The sequence below is a fragment of the Littorina saxatilis genome, linkage group LG9 (genome assembly GCF_037325665.1).
Source record: "Littorina saxatilis isolate snail1 linkage group LG9, US_GU_Lsax_2.0, whole genome shotgun sequence".
Lineage (NCBI taxonomy): Eukaryota > Metazoa > Mollusca > Gastropoda > Littorinimorpha > Littorinidae > Littorina > Littorina saxatilis.
The window spans coordinates 11,377,219-11,395,889 of NC_090253.1; the positions used below are offsets into that span (position 1 = coordinate 11,377,219).

At 40.4% G+C, this 18,671-nt stretch overlaps 2 protein-coding genes across 2 annotated transcripts; one reads left to right on the forward strand and one right to left on the reverse strand.

Moving 5' to 3' along the window:
• Window positions 1–452: 452 nt before the first annotated feature.
• On the reverse strand, window positions 453–9,660 carry LOC138977374 (uncharacterized). Its single transcript, XM_070350270.1, has 7 exons — window positions 9,140–9,660; window positions 8,416–8,511; window positions 7,734–7,789; window positions 5,831–5,887; window positions 3,172–3,292; window positions 1,893–2,065; window positions 453–672 (listed from the first exon to the last, which is right to left on the reverse strand). The coding sequence occupies exons 1-7, from the start codon at window positions 9,357–9,359 to the stop codon at window positions 607–609; spliced, it is 789 nt and encodes a 262-aa protein (XP_070206371.1). The 5' UTR covers window positions 9,360–9,660; the 3' UTR covers window positions 453–606.
• Window positions 9,661–9,949: 289 nt separating this feature from the next.
• LOC138975259 (uncharacterized) lies at window positions 9,950–14,707 on the forward strand. Its single transcript, XM_070347912.1, has 2 exons — window positions 9,950–10,000; window positions 11,803–14,707. Exon 2 carries the CDS (start codon window positions 13,020–13,022, stop codon window positions 14,091–14,093), a length of 1,074 nt encoding a protein of 357 aa, XP_070204013.1. The 5' UTR covers window positions 9,950–10,000; window positions 11,803–13,019; the 3' UTR covers window positions 14,094–14,707.
• Window positions 14,708–18,671: the final 3,964 nt, after the last annotated feature.

Consider the following 18,671-nt stretch of genomic DNA (forward strand, 5'->3'; position numbering starts at 1 on the left):
AATTATGAATCTGTGTATGAGTGTACATCTGATGTTTGTTTTGTCCCTCTGGATGAATCAAACTTTTTTGTCATCGATGCGAGCACTCGCTAAATTCCATAAACTATTATTTAAAATCCAAACTCTCTGTCTCTCTCTCTCTCTTAATTAATTTTGTTTGTTTGTATCCCTTTGCATTATTTTCATATGTCAGCTTAAATGTGTTTTTATTCATTTGATATTCGTAAAGATCATGTAGTAGTTGCGATAATGCATGATTATAATCTCGCGTCAGCCTAAAATCTCCATCCTTGAGTAATAAAGTTTGTTTGTGTGTTTGCTCTCTCTCTCTCTCTCTCTCTCTCTCTCTCTCTCTCTCTCTCTCTCTCTCTCTCTCTCTCTCTCTCTCTCTCTCTCTCTCTCTCTCTCTCTCTCTCTCTCTCTCTCTCTCTCTCTCTCTCTCTCTCTCTCTCTCTCTCTCTCTCTTCTCTCTCTCTCTCTCTCACACACACATATTATGCATCTTTTTTCTTTCTCAAAGACGGCATACACCTGTATATTATGTCACTTCACATGGATATGTCCTGTATGTCGTGTCACATCATTACATGCCATGTGAAACTACCTTTAGCTCTGTTGTCTGGTGGGACCCTCATCCAGCAACCTCATCACGTGACTGTAGATGAAGAAACACTGAAATGACATGTAAACACACCAGTTATATACATGTAAACATACCAGTAAACCACATGTAAACACACCAGTAAAACACATTTAAACACTCCAGTCAATCACATGTAAACACACCAGTTATATACATGTAAACATACCAGTAAAACACATGTAAACACACCAGTCAATCACATGTAAACACACCAGTAAAACACATTTAAACACACCAGTAAACTCATGTAAACACACCAGTCAATCACATGTAAACACACCAGTAAAACACACCAGTAAAACACATGTAAACCCACCAATCGCTTGTAAACACACCAGTAAAACACATGTAAACACACCAGTAAAACATGATTGTAAACACACCAGTCAATCACATGAAAACACACCAGTAAATCACATGTAAACACACCAGTAACACACGTGTAAACACACCAGTAAAACACATGTAAACACACCAGTAAAACACATGTAAACACACCAGTAAAACACATGTAAACATACCAGTAAAACACATGTAAACACACCAGTAAAACACATGTAAACACACCAGTAAAACACATGTAAACACACCATTACCAGTCAATCACATGAAAAAGGAGAAGAAAAGGTTCATGACAAAAGCATGGTTAGCACACCCACACACATACACACACGCACACACACACACACACACACACACACACACACACACACATACGCACACTCACACATACACATACGCAAACACACACATACACATACACACACACACACACACACACACACACACACACACAAACACATACTCATGCACACACACACACACTATGAATCTTTAACCACTAAAAAAGAAATATCTTAAAAATTACAAACCACACCCATGCATTACTTAAATCCCCACCCAACACTCGCTGTCTGACATTCAATCACAATCAACAACCAACAAAGAAGCAAGATTGAAGAAGATTTTGGATTTGAAATAGGAAGTGTTAATATAGCTCATCTCCTTAGTCGGCCCAAACCACCCACCCCCCCCCCCCCCCCCCCCACATCAACCCTAAGTACAGTGGAACTCCCCAATTAACCCCCCCCCCCCCCAAAAAAAAAAACACACAAGAAGTTTTGTTTCCATTTTGAGACCTTAATAGGTTTTATTCAGATTTTCTGTTCATAACCTCCATATTCTTAACTCTATTTTAAGTCTCCCTCTTTTTTCAAGACCTGAAATCCCCACAGCAGCGTTGTCCTACCTCCACAAACATGCAGACGGTCCTGCCAACGGTCAGCACAGCGATACCCAGCAGCTGACCCCACAGAGGTACAGACAGTCCTGTGGCCAGGTAGCCAGTCCTGTAGCCGTAGAGCCACAGAGGCAGCACGTTCAAACCGGTGATGGCCGCTGTTCCCCAGAAGGTTTTGAAGTCTGTAAACACACACCAGAAAGGAAAATGGAATAGGGATTGTCTTCCTGCTAATTTTTTTTCTTCTTCTTCTTCTTCTTCAGCGTTCCAGAAATTCTGGTGACGTGTGAGCTCGTTTGCCCATTTGGGTTCCTCACACTATATTCTGAGAGCATAGTCAGCTTCACTCCACTTTCGTTGGGAAGGCATGCTGGGTATTTTCGTGTTTCCATAACCCACCGAACTCCAACATGGATTACAGGATCTTTTCCGTGCGCACTTGGTCTTGTGCTTGCGTGTACACACGAAGGGGGTTAAGTCACTAGCAGGTCTGCACATAAGTTGACCTGGGAGATCGGAAAAATCTTCACTCTTAACCCACCAGGCGGCAGCGACCGGGATTCGAACTGACGACCTCCCGATTAGGAGGCTGACGCCTTACCACTGCGCCACTTAGCCCGTCCTGCTATATTCGAAGAAGCCGCATCCAAAGCTAAGGGCAATATCCAGACTTAGCCCTATGCAAGCGCAATGAAAGATCGTCAAATTGTTCACTCTTATTTCAGTATCTCACATCACTTCCGTGGGGCTTAATGTGGAGCATGCCATTTTGCTAGGGTCCTAAATTTGCACACACAAATACCAAGTCAAGTCGAATTGAGCATTTTTTTCTTGGTCCATAATGACACAATGTCTAAAAATCCTGTTATTTCCGCGGGTGTATTCAGGGGAGAAAACTGCTATGTTAATGGCAGCGTCATCTGTGTGACAAGGGCATAAGTAGTCTCCCTTCTCACAGAGTTTCTGAAGTGAACATTAGTCTCTTTTGTCTGTTTTTCTTTGTGGAAACTTATTTCTTTTCTTCAATTTCATGGCCAGAGAATAATGTGTATGTGTGTACATGTGCATGTGTGTGTGTGCATGGGTGTGTGTGTGTGTATATGTATGATGTGTGTGTGTGTGTGTGCATAAAAATAACATGTCCCCCCTGGCTCAGGTCTGAAGCAGTGAACCAGCACTACCAACTGAGCTACCAGCCCACCACCCTCTGCTCCGCAAGAGAAACCAATCCTTCAAAGTGAGGAAGAAAAAAAAAGAAAAAAAAGAAGAAGAAGAAAGGATGTCTCACTATTGCCCATGACACTTTTCACCAGCCAGGGGAAACTCTCTTCCGGTATCTTCCACTTGGGGCCTCGGCAATGGGTGCTGACGAAGGTCAACCATTCCACAAAAATCACCAAGTAGCCATACTGGAACACAATAAATACATGAAATGAAATAAAAATGTAATAACATACACAAACACAATCAAAAATACTCACACACACACACACACACACACACACACACACACACACACACACACACACTCAATCACACTCACACACACAATCAAACACTCACATGAACAAACAGCATCACAAAACCAGGTATTATACTTTTAACAGAAACATGAAGACTATCAAATATAACACAACAGTGGTACCTCTGTTAGAAAGACCTCCTCAAAGCAGACCTGTTTACCCCCATAAGTGTTTTGGAGTAATGCTCAGCCCCAAAAATAGTAATCCTGGCACAAAAATAGTAATCATCCAGCATTCGTCGCAAATTACAACGCACATGACAACTGTGTCTGCGAAAGGCAATCATGCACATATATCCATCATTCACACATCAGTCAGTTTTTGTAGTCATCATAATTTCAAAGAAGATCACATCAAAAGCACATGCATCACTGATTCTTTTTCTTTTGCTCGTAGTAGGCCTTTTTCAGTGTGTCAAGCGCTTCTCTACTGTACTTGCGCTTGCCGAATGAGTGAGGGCGAGACTTCACCACAAGAATAAGGCTCTCCCGCCTCATCAGACAGACATGATCTCTGGTCAGTCCTGTGCTTTTTCACCCCATTTTGCCATTGAAAAAAACAATGCCAAACATGTGAATAGAAGAAAGAAAAAAAAATCAAATTTTTTTTTTATCTTTTTTTTTTACATTTTTTTTATTTATGAAAATCGTAGTCTTGACACGGATAGCGGAATAGCGTATTTTTTTCAGAAAATCGTAATAAATTACGCCAAAATCGTAAGGGTAAACAGGTCTGTCAAAGCCACAACATTTCTATCTTAAAAGACAGAGATTTTTAAGATGGTCAGGTAGATTTAGTGACACTTTCACGTTGAAAATGTCTGAAAAAAATGTTTTTGTATAGTAGAAAGTGTCTTGCAAGGGAGCTGGGGCCTTTAAACCCAAGTTCAGTACAGTGGAACACCCATTTTAAGGACTACAGAAAAGTGAAGAAAATCAGGTCATGAAAAAAGAGGGGAGGTATAAAAAGGAGGTTGTATATGAGGAAAAAAAAAAAAGTTGTATGTTTCTGGTCACCCAACCCTACCTAGTTTTTTTCCCGCCGACCCTAGACTTTTTTTAATTGCATTTGTAAAAAACAATTTTTAAAAAAAGCGTCAAAACGAAAGTAACAGACGGCAGACGACACAAGGGGGATAACCCTGCATCCCTTTTGTCTCATTTGTTTTGTAATGTGTTGTCTTTCTCTTTGCATAGTAAGTCCAGTCTCTTTGCGTCACTGTATAGTTATTTTCTACCCTGACCAAAAACAAAAACAAAACAAAACAAAACAAAAAAATCCCTACCTACCTAACCTATTTTTTGTAGCCATGTTACCAGAAACATACAACTTTTTGGGGGGGCCTGAACAGAAAATCCTGAAAAGTAAGGTCTTCAAAGAAGAGTTCCACTGTATAAAGATCAAATAACAAAACATGACTCAAAAGGTTGTAAGCTGAAAGACAGTAACAAGTCGCGTAAGGCGAAAATACAACATTTAGTCAAGTAGCTGTCGAACTCACAGAATGAAACTGAACGCAATGCAACGCAGCAAGACCGTATACTCGTAGCATCGTCAGTCCACCGCTCACGGCAAAGGCAGTGAAATTGACAAGAAGAGCGGGGTAGTACTTGCGCTGAGAAGGATAGCACGCTTTTCTGTACCTCTCTTCGTTTTAACTTTCTGAGCGTGTTTTTAATCCAAACATATCATATCTATATGTTTTTGGAATCAGAAACCAACAAGGAATAAGATGAAAGTGTTTTTAAATTGATTTCAAAAATTTAATTTTCATATTAATTTTTATATATTTAATTTTCAGAGCTTGTTTTTAATCCAAATATAACATATTTATATGTTTTTGGAATCAGCAAATGATGGAGCATAAGATGAATGTAAATTTGGATCGTTTTATAAAAAACATATTTTTTTTACAATTTTCAGTTTTTTAATGACCAAAGTCATTAAGTAATTTTTAAGCCACCAAGCTGAAATGCAATACCAAACCCCGGCCTTCGTCGAAGATTACTTGACAAAATTTTAAACCAATTTGGTTGAAAAATAAGGGCGTGACAGTGCTGCCTCAACTTTCACAAAAAGCCGGATATGATGTCATCAAAGCCATTTATCAAAAATTGAAAAAAACGTATGGGGATTTCATACCCAGGAACTCTCATGTCAAATTTCATAAAGATCGGTCCAGTAGTTTAGTCTGAATCGCTCTACACACACACACAGACACACACAGACACACACAGACACACACAGACACACACACACACACACATACACCACGACCCTCGTCTCGATTCCCCCCTCTACGTTAAAACATTTAGTCAAAACTTGACTAAATGTAATAAAAAAAATATAAAAAAATTAAAATTCAAAAAATAAATTGAAAATTAAAACACACACAAAAAAACATGACTCACACAAGGTACAAACCTCATGTAAAGAGCACCACAGTAGTCCTCGGCTGAACACGTCTATAACCACATCAAACTGCAAGCAAGACAAATATACTGTAATAGACATCGTTTCAGGAAATAACTCTGTCTGGATTTCAAGCGCTGTGCATGTGGCCGAAAGAGTTGCTGACCCCTGACAGTGAATCAAACAACAACATGCAGCCGACCAGTAAAGACCAGCGACTGCAGCGACTGACTAGCTCCGATGTGCATGCTATGCACTCTCTGCTTGACACAAGGCTCTTCTCTTTTGAAAATATCCACATCAAAGTTCACAATTCGTTGCAGTAATAACTGCTGGCCTGCAATGATCGCCGACAGCATATGTTTTTCTTGAAGTAACATGGGTTTGGCTTGAGGCCTCATCGGAGTTGGTTCGTCCAGCCCACAATAAAAATCTCAACAGAGTAATATTAGAACATCGTCCTTTCCTATTTTTGCCAACTATGATGATCTGTCCTTATGTCAAAATACTCACTGAATCCCACCTCCCCCCGTTTATGCCATCACTTACATTTCAGATCAATACAAATGTATGCGCAAACAGAAAGCATGAGTCAATGGCTTGTTAGGTAATTTTATACGTTTTGCTTGAAACTCATCTTCTTGATGTTCTTCTTTCTTGTGTTTTGTTTTCCACAGGCTGAGAGAGAACCAGCTGCAGTCACAGAGAGAGAGTCTGAGCGATTGTGTGTGTGTGTGTGTGTGTGTGTGTGTGTGTGTGTGTGTGTGTGTGTGTTTGCATGAGTATGTGTGTACATGTTTGCAATTGTGCGTGTGTGTGTGTGTGTGTGTGTGTGTGTGTGTGTGTGTGTGTGTGTGTGTGTGTGTGTGTGTGTGTGTGTGTTTTATTACATTTAGTCAAGTTTTGACTAAATGTTTTAACATAGAGGGGGGATCGAAACGAGGGTCGTGGTGTATGTGTGTGTGTGCGTGTGTGTCTGTGCGTGTGTGTGTAGAGCGATTCAGGCTAAACTACTGGACAGATCTTTATGACATTTTACATGAGAGTTCCTGGGTATGATATCCCCAGACGTTTTTTTTCTTTTTTTCGATAAATGTCTTTGATGACGTCATATCCGGCGTTTTGTAAAAGTTGAGGCGGCACTGTCACACCCTCATTTTTCAATCAAATTGATTGAAATTTTGGCCAAGCAATCTTCGACGAAGGCCGGACTTCGGTATTGCATTTCAGCTTGGTGGCTTAAAAATTAATCAATGACTTTGGTCATTAAAAATCTGAAAATTGTAAAAAAAAAATAAAGATTATAAAACGATCCAAATTTACGTTCATCTTATTCTTCATCATTTCCTGATTCCAAAAACATATAAATATGTTATATTCGGATTAAAAACAAGAAAAAATAAAAATTATGATCAAAATTAAATTTTCGAAATCAATTTAAAAACACTTTCATCTTATTCCTTGTCGGTTCCTGATTCCAAAAACATATAGATATGATATGTTTGGATTAAAAACACGCTCAGAAAGTTAAAACGAAGAGAGGTACAGAAAAGCGTGCTATCCTTCTCAGCGCAACTACTACCCCGCTCTTCTTGTCAATTTCACTGCCTTTGCCACAAGCGGTGGACTGACGATGCTACGAGTATACGGTCTTGCGGAAAAAATGCTTTGCGTTCAGTTTCATTCTGTGAGTTCGACTGAGCTTGACTAAATGTTGTATTTTCGCCTTACGCGACTTGTTGTGTTTGTGATGTGTGAGTGTTACATAACAGTGTGTCTCGGTGTCTACAGCCAGTACAGGTGTGCAAGACTTAGCTTTTGAAATGCACATTGCTTGGACCTGCAAAAACAGACTCTGCTGTAATGTGCTAATGCGCTCTGCAAACACAACTCTTTCTGCTTGTAAAATACTCACCCAGGCTCCAAAATCCGAACACTGGTTCAGCTTACGAGCTGCATAACCATCCACCCCTGAAATATAATGCAACACAAAGTTCACTTCACAAGCTAATTCAGTTTACAAACAACAGCAAACAAAGAACATAAGACAAATATATACATGTAGTAATGTCCCTGAGGAATTGAACGTTGTTTGCTTTATTTTGAAGTTCATTGTACATTGACGATTTATGTCTTAATCATAGAAGTACGTAGCTTGAATAAATGTAAGGCAGTTACAAAGAAACAACTTAATTACACAGTAGCCCAAAACGTTACGGTACACCCCGGCCATTAGGCCTAAAAAAAAATAGGTGTGGTTACGGTAACCCGACCTACCCTATTTTTAGGGGGCAGACCCTATAACTTTTTATTACATTTGTCAAAAAAACAAAAAAAAACCAAGAAAATGAGTGCAGAAAACGCAATGAAAGCGAAAAGCGCCCGAGTCGCACACTTATTTCCCTGTCAAGTAGGTTTAATTTGTACACATTAGAAAAAAAAGTTTTAAAAAAAAAGTGATTGCCTACCTTCCTACCCTATTGTTTTTGGCTATGTTACCTTAACCACACCTATTTTTTTTTTTGGCCTTAGCATGCCCCTCTCCCACCAGTCACAAAGCATGAGCGGCAAAATGTGATACTATCATACAATCATACCGTCAAGAGCGATGGAAGCTGAGTACAGGATGATGAACCAGAGAGGCTGCTCGTAGAATACAAATGCCAAGATGGTGAGAATCACCCGCATGTACCCTGTAATATCAATAATCAAATATGTTAAGTAAGCGAATACATGAGTTAATTAATGAATTAAACAATAAATTAAATAGGAGGAGAGCTGGACAGAAAATTAATTGACTTGATTTAAAACATTAACTAGAACACAACATGCATGCAAGAGGATGGCTGGGAGTGAGACTTTGATATGGCCAAAGGATTAAACCTTCACAATAATCACACACACACACACACACACACACACACACACACACACACACACACACATACTCACACGCTACCCTAATTGTTCCTCGTAAAACAGTTTGCTGCTATTTTAACAATATTTTTGCTAGCTAACTGCTATCATTCCATACAATAAAGCTCAGTGCTGGCATTATTATACTTGAAATACCTGAACTGTCTTTTACATAATATATTATAAAAAGTTTATACTGAGAGCTGGGACAATGTATACAGAACAAATTCTGGATACCACCTGTGTGAGTGTGTGATGAGGGAGTGTCACTGTGTGTGTGTGTGTGTGTGTGTGTGTGTGTGTGTGTGTGTGTGTGTCTGTGTGTGTGTCTGTGTGTGTGTCTGTGTGTGTGAGAGCCCTGGCATGACAATACACATGCCTTCATATCAGTGTACAGAGACTCACCAATAATGTTTGGGACATAGAGCAGAACGTGCACCTTCTCCATGTCTGTCTGCAACCAGTAAACGTCTTCCGGGTGTGAAGTCGTAACACCAGGTCTGCTCAAGCCTCCTTCACGTACGATGGCTGAAGGACGAAAAACATGACCCTTCACTTTGACACCACTTGCCTGCACTGCACAACAGCGCTGCGCATTGTCCACGTACGAATTTCGCAAACTCATCTATAATGATAAAAAAAATAGCATGCTGAGGTGATTGAGCGAAACTCATCCACTCTAACTCTAACTCTAAGCCGAACCTGAATCTATTCAACTGATCTCGGAGCGAGCATTATCGACGCGCACTTTCTTTTTACTGTAGTGCAGAGTGTTTTTGTTTCGATCACAAACCCGGAATACAGGTGCTCCGAACGCAACGATTACAGGAGCGATTAAATGGATCCTGCATACTCTCTCCTAGCCCTGTGGATATGGATTCAAAAGTACTGTTTTGCACAGGTCTTGTAAATTTCGCTAGGCGTGTTTGGTAACAGCAAATCAGGCGCGATAACTCTTACAACTTTCCAGGGGAAGCAAAGCTGCGAGAACGAACTAATTGTAGATGGTGCCTCCCCCGAAATGCTGCCTGACTGGCACACACACACACACACACACACACACTCACACACACACACACACACACACCGTCATACACACCCTTGTCTTTTTGCCAAGCCAACCCAACTTTCCCTCTCGATCATTATATCAAGGGACCTAACCGTGCAATGTGGAGCACCGTATACTACAAGAGTTATTTCCCCTGTTTGTGTTACCCCCAAACAGCATGGCTTCCGCATAGGAAATGTGGTTAATTTGGTCAGTGGGTGGGTGTTGTTTTGTCTGTTTTTGTGGTATTCCTGAGTAAGATTTACGTTTCATACGATACTGGAGAAGTCTTTTCTACTTAAAATATGCATCCCACGCGTGTGTGGCTTCTGAATCGACAGAATACCTCGATGCAAGTTTACTGCGTGAGAAAGTCTTTCAGTCAGTGCTTTGCATTTTGGAGATTGGTGGCCAGTGCATTTTGTTCGTGCAAACTTGTGTGTGTTTCATTGCCATGTATGGCTTTCCCTTCTATGCTTTACTGCCAGTCTGTGTGTGTGTGTGTGTGTGTGTGGCCAAAAAGAAAAATATGTCTGTTTCCGGTAACATCGCCGAAAAAGATAGGGTCGGTCGGTCGTTTTTTTTTGTTTTTTTTTTATTTAAAAAAAAAAAAAAATTTAGGGGCAAACGGGGCATTAAGCCCCCCCCCCCCCCCCCCACCCGTTTTTTTGAAACTTTCAAAATTTGGGACTTCAAATGGGAACAGCCCAACTTTAATATCATGGGGCAATTAGACTCGAGTGTAAAAAGTAAACCTACATACAATTAAAATTGTGTGGAATATCTATCATTTTTTGCAGAATATGTTCAAAAAAGCAACAGAGCCTAATACATCCCTGAAAATTGGGCATTAAGCCCCCCCTTTTTTACGGCAGCCAGCTGTCTACATCTGTAGCTGTGTATGCATTGTGTTACTGTCAGTGTTAATGCCTGCTGTTCTCTCTGTCTTTTTAGTGTGGTACAATTTACAACACACAGAGGTCTTAATTAGGTATATATCCAGGTTTCCCAATTGCTTCGTTTCCGGCCGATTTATGTGGAGCACGTGATGCGCACAAAAAATATTGGCGGTTTAGAAGTGTCGTCTGCGCAATGATCGCGGCGGCTTTCTTGACCGCCAAGGACGACCACGCACGTTGTGAGACGTCATTCGTTGGACCTCAATATGTACTTCATGCTTCTTAAACATTTTGTCACGCTCATAAGAAAAATACCAAACTCAGTGTTTGGCGTTTCTGCAGTGAGGCTACAGGGGAAGCTACTGGAAGGGTACCTATCATGTGTTAGAGAGTACAAACTCTCAGACCATTGGATATTGTCACGGTTACATTCTCAACCAAATTAGGCACTTTTCAGCACAGGCCGCTGATTTGATACAGACTTGTTTGGAGATTGTGAAGGTATGCAAAAGCTTTTTTGGTTAGGCCAAAAAAAAAAATAGGTCTGTTTACGGTAACCCGATTGACCCTATTTTTTTCACGCGACCCTAGACTTTTTTTTGGCATTTGGGAAAGAAGAAAAATGCAAAATAACGTAAAAATATGGTTTTTTGGAAAAAATTAAAAACAAAAAAATCCCGACCTACCGACCCTATTTTTTTGGCCTATGTTACCGTAAACAGACCTTTTTTTTTTTTGGCCTTATGCAGCTGTGCTGATTGAAAACGTTGCTGCCAGCTCTTTATCTCTTGCTTATCCAGCTGTCAAACGCTCAAGATTGGTAGTTTGCAACTTTTATCTAAAATATATGAGATAGGAAGATTGTTCAGAAATGATAAATCAAAAAACTTTTTTTTCTCAAACACACATAAAAAGTGACAGGCAATTATCTTATGAGCGTGACGGTTTGCAGTGGTTCACTGGCGTGGCTTTTCGCTGTACTGGCAATGCATGTGGGTTGTTGTCTATTTTACCGAACACATCCATGATTTTAATTGTGTTGCACTGGCAATGCATGTGGGTTGTTGTCTATTTTACCGAACACATCCATGGCAATAATTATGATTTTAATTGTGTTTCAGGCTTGGTCCACCAAGGCCCAGTCAAGGTTCGAACAGCTCTGCGAGGAGGTCTGACCACAACCACTGTCCACCAAGGCCCAGTCAAGATTTGAACAGCTCTGCGAGAGGTCTGACCACAACCACTGTCCACCAAGGCCCAGTCAAGATTTGAACAGCTCTGCGAGGAGGTCTGACCACAACCACTGTCCACCAAGGCCCAGTCAAGATTTGAACAGCTCTGCGAGGAGGTCTGACCACAACCACTGTCCACCAAGGCCCAGTCAAGATTTGAACAGCTCTGCGAGGAGGTCTGACCACAACCACTGTCCACCAAGGCCCAGTCAAGATTTGAACAGCTCTGCGAGGAGGTCTGACCACAACCACTGTCCACCAAGGCCCAGTCAAGATTTGAACAGCTCTGCCAGGAGGTCTGACCACAACCACTGTCCACCAAGGCCCAGTCAAGATTTGAACAGCTCTGCGAGGAGGTCTGACCACAACCACTGTCCACTAAGGCCCAGTCAAGATTTTAACAGCTCTGCGAGGAAGTCTGACCACAACCACAACATGCCACATTCCTTGCTCGCACTTTTTGAGTGCCAGTTGTGAGTTACATTTGTGGACGCAAGAATCTTCCAGGACAGAATCTAGTGTGGGTGTTAGTTATTTAAATGTAGGGAGAAAGTGGACTTGATTTGGATTCACAGAACAAGCAGCTACCTAGTCTGTGTTGAGAAATATGTATTCATTGCTGCACTATTTTACCACAAAACACAGATTCCTGGAAAACATCGGTTTGATCAACTTATTCTCAGGTGAACAAAGTGAAAAGCACCGATGGAAACACTGAGGTCTGTACTGTGACTGTCAAACCATACACTTATTGTGTTGAAAGCTGCCGTGGGTGGTTAAAACACTCGAACAGAACAGAAAAACGGAGTGAAACAGAAACTATTTTGTGATTCTGATGCTGTCTTTGTGTCAACTTTTGATGCGGCCTTGTTTATTATTGGCTGCAGCAGCTGTCTTCCTCTGATGATGAATGGATCGTCAAACCTGCATTGTGGAAAGATTGATCTTGTCAGATCTGAGTTAAATATTGTGTCAGTTTAGTTGTTATTTCATTCCAGACAGCCTATCCTGCAAGTTCAAGGTCTTCCCTTTCGTTGGATGGAAATCAGTGCCAGTGGAACTCTAGCTTCAGGTCGGTCAGTGTCCTTGACCAGTACAGCTTGACTATGAAGATCCAGGCGGTTAGAACTTTGCTCCTTGTGACGATCTTTGTGATTGTGATCATGTGCATCTACTTCGCCCTCATTCCCGAGTCCTACTATCTCAGTCGCCATTTCAAACCCAAAAACCTGACCCAGGGTTTCCCCGTCGTTAAGGACGCGTCTTTCAGTTTATCGCGTTGGGGCGCAGCGTTGACAAACAGCAGCAGTGTGTCCAGGAAGGTGAGCTCAGACATGAAAACATCGATACAGATCGCACGAGATATTTACCACACGCACGGAGTGGTGCTGTTCACGATGGTCAACGACGCTTTCTTCCCGTTCGCTGCCAGCTGGTGCTGCAACACGGCTCCCATGAACAACGTCCACCACCGCGCGCTGTTCCTCACCACAGATCAGATGACCGGTCAACGGCTTAGCCACTTGTGGCCGAACATCACCGTGGTGACGCTCAACAGTTCTCAGTACGCGGGCAGCCAGGAGTACAGCAAGGCGGGCTACGTTCGCATGATGGTGGAGCGCACTCGCTACATCCTGCACTTGCTGGAAGCCGGGGTCCGCTTGTTGCTGTTCGAGGTGGACTGCGTCTGGCTGAGCGACCCCGTGCCGGCTCTCCTGGCGCGACACGCTGAGGGGGACATCCTGGCCACCAAGGTCACAGACCTGGACGTCACGGCTGGCGGCTTCCTGCTCCTGAACCCTACTAAAGCCACGGTCAAGCTGTGGCGACATCTCACGGACAAGATGGACAGCCTCTACCGGCGCCTGCAGAACAGCCAAGATGCGGCGGATGTGTCTGAGGCAGACAACGACCAGCAGTACTTCACCTTGCTGGTCAGGAAGAAGTTTGCAGGGGTTCGAGTCGTTCACCTGCCGGCTGAGTTGTTTCCTGACGGCAAGTGGTACAAGCTTCCGGCCAGTGAACGGTCTTCCAAACCACGCCCCTTTCTCATCAACAACAACTGGGTGGTTGGAGAGGCAGCCAAAATGAGAAGAGCGAAACGTTTCGGTCACTGGTTTTGGAACGATGAGGGTAAAGGTAGCTGCAATTCTACAGCTGTTGACAGTCTGTTTTACTGAATTGTAAAATCAAACCAGCAAAACTTTTCAGACACGGTATTGGTCGTTGTGGTGTCAGTTGTTGTGCTTTAGTTTGTGCACTCCTTTGAATTCAGCAGGCATCCGTTGTATGTATTATACATGAGTATGTTAAGTCACACACTTACAGTACAGTATTGGTTCTGTTTATACCGTGGAACCCACTTCTTACATCCTCCACAAATCTGAGAAAAAACTGGTCTTAAAAATGAGGGAGTCTTAAAATGGAGGTAAATTTACAGAGGTTATGAACAGAAAATCTGAAAAAATAAGGACTTTAAAAGGAGGGAGTCTTGAATTGGGGGGCAGGGGCTCACATCCATGGGAGGTGGCATAGGACAAATGTCCTGGACAATGCAAAAGTAATAGGATATTTGACCAGAACAAAAATAAATCAATAGGACATTTTTTTAACGTAAATTTAATCAAACTTGACTAGTTTCTTGTCACAAAGTAACACAACATATAAAATCATTTTCTTGAGCAACGGTTCTTCTTCTTCTTCTTAGTGATAGGTAGCCAACATCAGCATGGTGATGAATCTGCTACGCTTGGGTGATGGTGGTTCCAGTCTATTGCTTGGTCAGGGGTGAAGTTCAGGGGGGGGGGGGGGGGGAGGTTGGGGGTAGGGGGGGGGATGATGGGTCAGTGGAGAGTTGCCAGTGGAGGGTTTCATCTGGCTCTGGCTGCTCAGAGGCCGGAGGGAGCTCAGTTTCAGTGTCACTAGCCGCTGATGAGGGCACAGATTTGAAGTAAAAACTGGCCTTTTTCTGGCACCAATTTTCTTTTTCGGAGAGAAAAAAACGCCAAGGGAGGCAACTGTCAACCGGCTTGGATCATTCAGAGTTGCGACCCTTGGAAGCTCTTCTCTCTACAAAGCACATAAAGTCTCCCCAAGTTTAGTTTGCTTGGAGATACACATCGCTTTGCAAAACATCGATAAAATAGCAAATCAAACCACTGTAAACTGGAAAGTACGGACTATGTCCGTATCAAATGAAAGCATAATCGGACAATGACCACTTTGTGACAAAAACAATAGGACATATATATGTCCTCTTGCATGAAAAATGTATTTGGAAAAAATATCCATGTATGTCCGATGTCCGACGTGGATGTGAGCCCCTGGGGGGGTCTTTGAAGGGGAGCTTATCTGTATGTGCACTTCTAGGACAAATTTTGTAGTGGTCTACAGCGATAGCAATAATGTTGCTGCGGAAGACTTACAAATGATACAATATTATTTTTATTTTGAAGAAAAAATGATGAGAAATGAAAAAGAATGATGATCCCCCCCCGCGGGTTAGGGGGAAGAATTTACCCGATGCTCCCCAGCATGTCGTAAGAGGCGACTTACAGATTCTGTTTCTCTTTTTACCCTTGTTAAGTGTTTCTTGTATAGAATATAGTCCATTTTTGTAAAGATTTTAGTCAAGCAGTATGTAAGAAATGTTAAGTCCTTTGTACTGGAAACTTGCATTCTCCCGGTAAGGTAATACATTGTACTACGTTGCAAGCCCCTGGAGCAAATTTTTGATTAGTGCTATTGTGAACAAGAAACAATTAACAAGTGGCTCTATCCCATCTCCCCCCCTTCCCCGTCGCGATATAACCTTCGTGGTTGAAAACGACGTTAAACACCAAATAAAGAAAGAAAGAAAAAGAATGATGAGGTTTAAAATGATACAGTATTAATTTCATTTTGAAGAAAAAATATTGTAATGATTAGAAATGTAAAAAATGATGAGGTTTACAAAGAATGCAGTATTATTTTCAATTTAAAGAAAGAATGATGAGAAATGGAAAAGAATGATGAGAAATGGAAAAGAATGATGAGAAATGGAAAAGAATGATGAGAAATGGAAAAGAATGATGAGAAATGGAAAAGAATGATGAGAAATGGAAAAGAATGATGAGAAATGGAAAAGAATGATGAGAAATGGAAAGAATGATGAGAAATGGAGAGAATGATGAGAAATGGAAAAGAATGATGAGAAATGGAAAAGAATGATGAGAAATGGAAAAGAATGATGAGAAATGGAAAAGAATGATGAGAAATGGAAAAGAATGATGAGAAATGGAAAAGAATGATGAGAAATGGAAAAGAATGATGAGAAATGGAAAAGAATGATGAGAAATGGAAAAGAATGATGAGAAATGGAAAAGAATGATGAGAAATGGAAAAGAATGATGAGAAATGGGAGAGAATGATGAGAAATGGAAAAGAATGATGAGAAATGGAAAAGAATGATGAGAAATGGAAAAGAATGATGATGAGAAATGGAAAAGAATGATGAGAAATGGAAAAGAATGATGAGAAATGAAAGAATGATGAGAAATGGAAAAGAATGATGAGAAATGGAAAAGAATGATGAGAAATGGAAAAGAATGATGAGAAATGGAAAAGAATGATGAGAAATGGAAAAGAATGATGAGAAATGGAAAAGAATGATGAGAAATGGAAAAGAATGATGAGAAATGGAAAAGAATGATGAGAAATGGAAAAGAATGATGAGAAATGGAAAAGAATGATGAGAAATGGAAAAGAATGATGAGAAATGGAAAAGAATGATGAGAAATGGAAAAGAATGATGAGAAATGGAAAAGAATGATGAGAAATGGAAAAGAACGATGAGAAATGGAAAAGAATGATGAGAAATGGAAATGAATGATGAGAAATGGAAAAGAATGATGAGGTTTAAAATGATTGTTACATGTGTGTAGTGGCAGCATTTGTCTTCTAGTATTCAGGTACCTACACTTTAATTAGTCTAAGGGTGGTTATTATGTTGTAAGTGTCATGAATGAGGTTAACCTTCGTGGTTGAAAACGACGTAAAACACCAAAGAAAGAAAGAAAGAAAGAATAAAGGAGGTAGCTGATCACGATTATAGTGATATATGTATGTGTGTGTTGATCATAATTGGTCGTAAATAGCTATTAAGATTATTCTACTTCCCTTGGCATGTGATGTAAAGAATCAAAACTGTTACTACCCTATGTATTATGTGTCGGTAATTGTAGTGATCACTAGGAAACTTTTGAATGTGTTTATGTTAATTAAGCTACTTATGTTCTTCATGCCACAGAATGAAAATCATGTTTATCTGTTAATTCAGATCCTAGTCAAATCACAGCTATAAGTATGTGTTTATTCAGATCCTAGTCAAATCACAGCTATAACTATGTGTTTATTCAGATCCTAGTCAAATCACAACTATAACTATGTGTTTATTCAGATCCTAGTCAAATCACAACTATAACTATGTGTTTATTCAGATCATAGTCCAATCACAACTATAACTATGTGTTTATTCAGATCCTAGTCAAATCACAGCTATAACTATGTGTTTATTCAGATCCTAGTCAAATCACAACTATAACTATGTTTATTCAGATCATAGTCCAATCACACTATAACTATGTGTTTATTCAGATCCTAGTCAAATCACAGCTATAACTATGTGTTTATTCAGATCCTAGTCAAATCACAGCTATAACTATGTGTTTATTCAGATCCTAGTCAAATCACAGCTATAACTATGTGTTTATTCAGATCATAGTCCAATCACAACTATAACTATGTGTTTATTCAGATCCTAGTCAAATCACAACTATAACTATGTGTTTATTCAGATCATAGTCCAATCACACTATAACTATGTGTTTATGCAGATCCTAGTCAAATCACAACTATAACTATGTGTTTATTCAGATCCTAGTCAAATCACAACTATAACTATGTGTTTATTCAGATCCTAGTCAAATCACAGCTATAACTATGTGTTTATTCAGATCATAGTCCAATCACAACTATAACTATGTGTTTATTCAGATCCTAGTCAAATCACAACTATAACTATGTGTTTATTCAGATCCTAGTCAAATCACAACTATAACTATGTGTTTATTCAGATTCTAGTCCAATCACAACTATAACTATGTGTTTATTCAGATCCTAGTCAAATCACAGCTATAACTATGTGTTTATTCAGATCCTAGTCAAATCACAACTATAACTATGTGTTTATTCAGATCCTAGTCAAATCACAGCTATAACTGTGTGTTTTTTCAGATCATAGTCAAATCACAACTATAACTATGTGTTTATTCAGATCATAGTCCAATCACACTATAACTATGTGTTTATGCAGATCCTAGTCAAATCACAACTATAACTATGTGTTTATTCAGATCCTAGTAATGCAATCACAACTGTAACATACGTATGGCTAGTCAATCATTACCAGTTTAAAGGCAGCTGGTGTTTGAATCTTGCACATATGGGTCAGGTTGTTAGCTTGCTTTTGAGTGTAAAACCTTCTTTGTTGTTCAACGGGGAAAAAGCCTAACATCCATACTCATACCCCTACCGTACATCACCAAAGCAAATCGTGTTTTTGTTGGATTTTGCTTCTGCATGAATTTTTTTATTTCAACTTGAAGGAAGTCAACAAAATGTACACACTTGCATGCACAAACATTCACATGCACACACACACACACACTATATCACACACACACACACACACACACACACACACACTATCGCATGCACAC